Below are 7,474 nucleotides of genomic sequence, written 5' to 3'. Positions count from 1 at the left end.
GTGCTTGCTACGTGGCCTCCAAGCGGCGCATCGCGGGAAACGCAGACCATAACACCAGGTCTGTAGGCGAACGACGTAGCCGATGCAGTGGGCCAACTACCCACTGCATTGAAATACTGAGTTACAACAAGACGTAATCTCAGAAGTGCTCTCCACAACCGGTCCTTTTCGGATGAGGACCATTCATCAGGTGGGAGGAGCACGCCGGACCCGATGAACGATGACGACCCTGGCGCTTTAAGGACTTACTTTAAGTGGACGGAGGAACTACGAGTCGACCTCTTGGTGTGCTACCAACGTGCCGGGGTTGAGCGGTTATATGGCCCGGATGCACACTCTTTGGAGTGATATGCATCCGGAGCTAGAGCATTTTACGCCTAAACACCTGCGTAATTATGCCGCTTATCTTCGGCGTAATAGAAGATCGCTTGTGCCGGATAGAAGGCAGTCTAATAGACTTTCCTTTCCGGCGCAATTACACCAAGAGCGACGCCGTTCCTCCTTGGATGACAACAATCCCTTTATAGGACGGCAAGTAAGTATATCTAAAAAGATAACTTACTCCCAACAACAGCTAGAAGCGGTAAATGAAGATCTCCGTGCAAACATCCTGGAGGATTTCACCCTGCTCACTGTGAGCCAGGTTGTGTATGGTGCAGCAGTTTCAGCTTTTCCGAGAGAGAGACATTGTCTCTCGATCGAGGCAAGGTTGAGACAGCGCATCTCACAACTTGGACTCAAAATTGACAGATCCCGGAAACAGGTCTCCCGCATTCAGTGTGTGATTGAGTTTGAAACAACTCAAAGAGCATACACGCCCCGAATTCGGCGCATTGCTGCTGAACTTCGGTGGCGTCATCACACACTGAATAAGAGTACTCTTCTTGTCATCAAGGAAAGGTCTCTCAATAAATTGCGGGCTCTAGTAACTGCCAAAAAGTCACTAGAGAAAAGGCTGAAGCGGTTGGTCGACAACTCGTTGTTTCGATCCAGCCCTTCACGCTTTCTGACATCAAAGACCGATGTTACCGGGAATTATCCAACACCTGAGCGGGTGGAAGCTTTTTGGACTGAGTTGTATGGAGATCAACCAAACGTGAACGCCAATAATCCAGCTCTGCACGACTTTAAAGCATTCTGTCGGGAACACCGTAGACAGAATGCTGATGAAGAGAGCCCTGCAGTCAGTGTGAATGAAGTTCGTTCAGCTCTAAATGGCAGCAAAAATTGGGCTGCCCCGGGACCAGATGGCATAAATGTCTTTTGGTGGAAAAAGTTTACTTCTACCCACCTCCATCTGGCCCGTATATTTACATCGTACATTAGAGCTGACGAACCGATTCCAGACTGGCTCGTGGAAGGGCGAACCGTACTGATACCAAAAGCCGGTGACTTGTCTGACGCAAAGAAGTACAGGCCTATCACCTGCTTGAATGCGCTTTATAAAATTTTTACAAAAATTTTAAACAACCTTATTTTGCATGAGATAGAACCTGTATGGCAACAGATATATGAACAGCGTGGCAGCAAAAGAGGCCTGTCAGGTTGCAAAGAGAACTTGATAGTTGATCGATGTGTCACACAAGATGCGATCTACTATCAACGCAACCTGTCAATGGCCTGGATCGACTATCGCAAGGCATTTGACTCAACTTCTCATGAGTTGATTTTATATCTCCTCAAATGCCTGGGGGTCAATCCTGAAATAGTGGAATGCATTCGGCGTACAATGCAGCTTTGGCGAACGCGTTTTCACATTGGAAGTGGAAACGCATTGCACATAACCGGAGTTGTAGAGTACAAACGAGGGGTCTTCCAAGGTGATTCCTTAAGCCCTCTGCTGTTTTGCATCTCACTGCTGCCTATATCTGTTGCTCTCCGTAAAACTCGTGGGTACTCAGTGGGGCCTCCGGGTGATCGAAAATACTCGATTACCCATCTGCTTTATATGGATGACCTGAAGCTGTATAGTGCTGATGAAGATCATCTACAGGCGGCTCTTAACATCGTAGCAGAGTACACGCGGGATGTTGGAATGTCTTTTGGGTTGGACAAGTGTGCGGTCGTACATCTGGCGAGGGGTAAGTGCTCTGTTACGGGTGATGATGTCGAGTTGGTAGATGGGAGCGTTTTAAGACAATTAGACGCCGGAGAGTTGTATAGATATCTAGGAATGGAAGAGCACCGCATGCATGCGGTCTCCGAAGTCCAAGCAACTCTCCGTAGCGAGTATGTTAGGAGACTCCGGAAAATTTGGTCCTCCGAACTTTCCGGCAAAAATAAAGTCTCCGCTACTAACACGCTCGCTGTCCCAGTCTTACTATACTCTTTCGGTGTCTTAAAATGGGCCCGAAAGGATCTGCGAGATCTCGACATCAGAACCCGTAAGACTATCAACATGAACCGGAGCATGCACCCCAATTCATCAGTCGCCAGATTATACCTCTCCCGGTCCATCGGTGGGAGAGGTCTGCAGAGCTTGGAGCGGCTGCATGATCGTTTGGTCCTGGGTTTAACACACGAAGTTGTCAATTTCACTGCAGACGAGGATGACTTTCTTATGCAAATTGTTCATAAACATGAGAATGCGCATAAGGGGTCGTTCTTGTATAAGGCAGCTATATATCCAGCAAGAACCCTTGGTCTTGGAGAGATAAACGCTCTTATGGAACTCCGAAAGGAGGAATTCAAGAGCGTCATCAGGAACGCCGAGGAAAAACTACTCCTAGGCGAACTGATGGACAAGTCCATGCACAGCGTGTTCTTCAAACACGTTCGTGATCATGGCTTGTCCACCCAGCTGACGTTTTCCTTCTTAAAGTCAGCTGGCCTGATGTCCGAGACTGAAGGGTTCATATTTGCTTGCCAAGATGGTGTCATTAACACTCTAGAATACCGTAGCAAGGTGCTCCAGGTGCAGCTTCTGGACACGTCATGTAGGATGTGTAAACAACACCCGGAGACGCTCATGCACCTTTTGTCAGCATGTCCTGTGCTGGCGAGAGGTGCATATATCCAGCGTCACAACGCTGCCCTGAGAGTACTGTACTACTATCTTCGTCATTACTACGGTATTGATATGACACCAGTGCTGCCTTATCTGCCAGGAGATATTCCCCAGGTTGTTGAGAATGACAGTTGCAAAATTTATTGGAACATGCCGTTTGCAACAACTCGGCGGATCGATCACAACAAACCTGATATTGTGCTCTTCGACAAGGCTACTCGTGACATTTATGTCATTGAGTTCTCGGCCCCGGCTGAATACAACATCTCAGCCAAAGAAGAGCACAAAAGACAGATATATCAGGATCTCCTGTTTGAAATTGGCAAACTTTACCCAGGTTACCGTGTCAAGCTCGTCGTCCTGATTGTTGGCGTCCTCGGAGGGATGAAACAGTCTTTTGTATCCTCACTTGCCAGAGTTGCTCAGCTTGCTCATCAAAAGCTGAATTCTTGGCGGTCAGGATGCAGAAGGCTGTCATACTAGGTTCCCTCCGTCTACTTAGGAACATGACTTTGGCCTGCTGTGATCACTAACCGCCTTGTTGTGCGGAGTGGTACAGCAGTAATGGATGGAGCTCAGGCTAGGCCCTCGGAGAATCGGACTCCGGGGACAACCCCCCTGAGCATTTAATAACATAATAATAATAATAATAATAATAATAATAATAATAATAATAATAATAATTATAACTTTAATAATAATTATAATAAAATGTTATAAAACTATACGATCTTCTGCTTATTAATATAATCTGTTATTTTAATATGTACAAAACCTCATTGTTAATACTATTCGAGTAGTCGAGTACTGACTAATGTAAAGATAGAGCAATTACATACCTTCTAAAAAAATTTAAGGCGCGTACTGTTACCACAATTATAATTTTTTTATTTTGAAAATTCGAAAATTAGCGTATTTCCAATGCTTCTTGAAATAACTTATGAACGCATCGAGACAGTTGATTTCTGTAAAATGCAACTGAAAGCTAAGAAGAAAAGCTTTAATTGACATTTTTACATATATTTCGCGGCTAAATATGTCCATCTTAGGGCAATTTCAACGAAATTTTTTTATTGCATTCGTTTTGGCAATTTTTCTTCCGATTTTTAAGCTTTTTATAGTTATTGGATAAAGTTTGCTTCGAATAACTAGCTTTAGGAGTAATCGATAAATTACTTCTAAAAAACAATAGATAAAACTGTTAATTACGATAAAACTGTTAATTACGATAAAACTGTTGATTTTTCGAAAATTAAAAAAAAATTCATAAGGGAAATTTATTAACAATCAATTTCTATTAGTGAATTATTATATTTATTTTTTGTTATTTACTTATACCCTTCTTGAATGAATAATTAAAAATAGTTTTATATGATGCTCAAAATTTAGCGTTATCAATTATTTAAAAAATTTCTTTAGAAAAATATTGGCTTCGATTTTATTTAAATTTAAGTGAAGCTCCCGTTATAAACATTTAGCCACAATATATAATGAAATTATTCATAATTTCATTACGTTAAATATGAGATTAGAGTGTAATAAGTAACTTATAGTAAAGAATTCACTGTAAAAAAGTTTTTAGTCAAGTTAACAATAACTTCCGATGAGAAAATAATGACATCTTATGGTTAAAATTATGTATACTACGACATTACTGCAACTTGTACATATGATGCGGCACTACCTTTCCGTCAACTTACTGTGTATCTTTCATGCATATTACCGATAAAAGTCTTATAGTTTAGACTTGTCGAAAACTTGGCGATAACTTGTCGATAAGCCGACTAACTACAAGAACTTTAATAGAAAGCCTGGCTATCAGGGTATATATATATATATGGGTCATTCCACCAAATAAGAACATTTTTACGGGGCAACCCTCGCGGATTATGTTTAAAATTTATAGAGGTGTTCTCTATCATAAGACAAAAATTCCCTGAGAGTTTTAGCTCTTAATACGCAGCGGTCTTAAAGTTATGATTTTTTGTAATTTTGGAAAAAATTTTTTTTCAACTTTTTCGTCAATTTTTCTGATATGAAAAACATTTTTAAATAAAATCGACAAACATTGTATTTTGTAGGTAAAATTCTCAGCTTTTGAATGAAAATATTTATTTTTTCATAAACTCATCAGAAGACCCTTAAAAATCGAATTAAAATGGAAAAATTGATTTTTTTTGGTGTGCAGCCCAAAATTCTTCAAATTTGAATTTTTTCTGAAAGCTGAGAGTTTTTTACACAAAATATAGCGTTTTGCCGATGTGCATATTTTTTGTTTCGTCACAATTAAATTAAATGTTAGATTCACTATGCAGCAATATAATTCAGAATAGTTATATAATTTTCTCTTTGAGACTAAAATTATAGTACTCAGAAATTTTGAACCACCTGCTTAAAAGATGAGTCTATACTTCGTCACTTATCATGCAGATGGCGCTCACAACTCCCTCTATTTACTTTCATTTTGTGATTCTTTCTTGAGCGATTTCTTTTCGGATCGTTTGTTCTTAACAAAAATATAATTGCTCAAGTTTTTAAATAATAATTATTGCGTTACTTTGATATTTCATCGCCATGAGTAAACGTATACGGTCAATAAATTGTTGTAATCCATTCAATGAGTCACGTAAGTAACTAATACAGTGCACTTGACCTCTTATGTATAACCTCTACGTAGAACCAACTAAATTAATGGCCTTGTGTATAATATTGACTTTTGACATCTAATTAAACGAAACTTTTAGATAAAAAAGGAGTTAAAGATTTAAGAAAATTTTTTGACGAAGATCGTTGGAAATTTCCTGACTTAGATGACACTTCAATGTTATGTGTGCGTTGTCGATTCCGTGTCAAAGAATATATTCCGCCGGCATCAGAGGAAGAGGAAATTATTTCAAGTCAAATTAGTGTTGAAAGTCTGAGTATATCAGCTGAAATTTGTACTCAAGGAAGCAGTTTATCTCGAACTGTCAGTAATTTTAGCGACAATCTATGTGATTACAATGATCATTCTTTAGAGCGATTTTTGAAAATTCCTCTTATTGAAAAAGACAGGTAAAAATTTTCTATTGATTAAGTTTTTCATTTACTGAGTGAAAACTTATTTAATTATTTTTCTATGCGTTTAATTTAAGGTTATATTCTGAAAAAAATTATGGAGTAAAAAAACTTGATGAGAGCTATGCTGCCCTAGAGAATAAGTTCCAATCACAATTTGGAATAGTACCTGAATCTACCTACAGAAAGATTAATCAAGATCATTGTTCCATGAAAGCTAAAGTGAAGAAATTATATAACGCTGAAAGTGACGAGTAAATTTTTTTAACAATCGATCATTTTAAAATATCTTCATTTTTTCATATTAATACGATCGATCGTTTGCTTTACAGATCAATAAAAAAGAAGCTGCTTTCAATTTTACCCGACAGTTGGGAAGTCAGTCGTATAGCATCTGAATTTAACTGTTCTCGAAAAATGGTACTGAATCTTAAAAATGATATCAGTGAATCTGAGAATGTTGATTTAGACTCTGGTGAAATGACTACTAATACTTTGAATCCCACAAAAGTTCCAGGCAATCAGCCGCTTAAGTTAGATGTAAAAAAACTTGTCATTGATTTTTATGAAAGCGAAGAAAACTCAAAACAATTAGCGAGCATGAAAGATTTTAAATCTGTGAAGGATTGTGATGGAAATCGAACTAGGGTACAAAAAAAGTTGATTATTTGTAATTTAAAAGGATTGTACCAAAGCTTCATAGCGCAATATAATTCAGTGGCAATCGGATTTTCTAAATTCGCTAGTTTGAGGCCTACTTATTGTATTCTTGCTGGAAGTAGTGGTACACATGTCGTATGTGTTTGTACTATTCATTAAAATGTAAAATTGATGTTAGAAGGTACTTGTGTATTTGACATTCTCTATAATTGTACTAAAACTAGTTATTAATCTTATTACATTTATTCTATTTAGGATGTCATTTCCCAAAGTTTGCGGAAAACACCGATTGGGTTGTAGAATCTCAGCCAATTTACAAAAATTTATTAAATAAATTAGTTTGTAACAATCCAAAAGAATCGTGCTTTTCCAGAATGTACAATAGTTGTCCAAATAATGAAGAAATCGCTGATTATTTTTGTGTGTCGTTTAATGAATCTGATGTTAATGAAATCCAATATAAAATGTGGACATCAACAGACCGTTGCACTATTGTGAATGTTACTTCAGATTCCGAAGACTTCATCGAGACTTTAGTGACGCAACTTGATAAGCTTTTGAAACATGATTTTATTGCGAAAACACAAAGTCGATTTTTTTCTGATACAAAACTAAATTTAAAGACCGGGGAATTCACCGTAGTATTTGACTTTGCGTAAAATTATGCATTCGTTGTGCAGGAAGCAGCTCAAGGCTTTCATTGGAATAATGATCAAGCTACGATATTTCCAATGGTGATTTATTATAACG

The 7,474-nt window shown here is 38.4% G+C and overlaps 1 protein-coding gene across 1 annotated transcript; it reads left to right on the top strand.

Moving 5' to 3' along the window:
- Positions 1–319: 319 nt before the first annotated feature.
- On the top strand, positions 320–6,322 carry LOC123266085. Its single transcript, XM_044730119.1, has 3 exons — positions 320–708; positions 5,777–6,061; positions 6,142–6,322. Exons 1-3 carry the CDS (start codon positions 320–322, stop codon positions 6,320–6,322), a joined length of 855 nt encoding a protein of 284 aa, XP_044586054.1.
- The last annotated feature ends 1,152 nt before the right edge of the window (positions 6,323–7,474 follow it).

This window comes from Cotesia glomerata, linkage group LG5 (assembly GCF_020080835.1).
Source record: "Cotesia glomerata isolate CgM1 linkage group LG5, MPM_Cglom_v2.3, whole genome shotgun sequence".
NCBI classification, from domain to species: Eukaryota; Metazoa; Arthropoda; class Insecta; order Hymenoptera; family Braconidae; genus Cotesia; species Cotesia glomerata.
The sequence above is the reverse complement of the archived record's forward strand: the minus strand, read 5'-3'. Positions and strand labels throughout refer to the sequence as shown.

What these genes read in the sequence shown, in the direction of transcription:
- LOC123266085 (XM_044730119.1), top strand. Translation starts at nt 320, where the DNA reads ATGGCCCGGATGCACACTCTTTGGAGTGATATGCATCCGGAGCTAGAG. An exon ending in TGTCTCTCGATCGAGGCAAG is followed by an intron (nt 709 to 5,776) that starts GTTGAGACAGCG and finishes TAAAGATTTAAG; the next exon opens with AAAATTTTTTGACGAAGATC. An exon ending in CCTCTTATTGAAAAAGACAG is followed by an intron (nt 6,062 to 6,141) that starts GTAAAAATTTTC and finishes GTTTAATTTAAG; the next exon opens with GTTATATTCTGAAAAAAATT.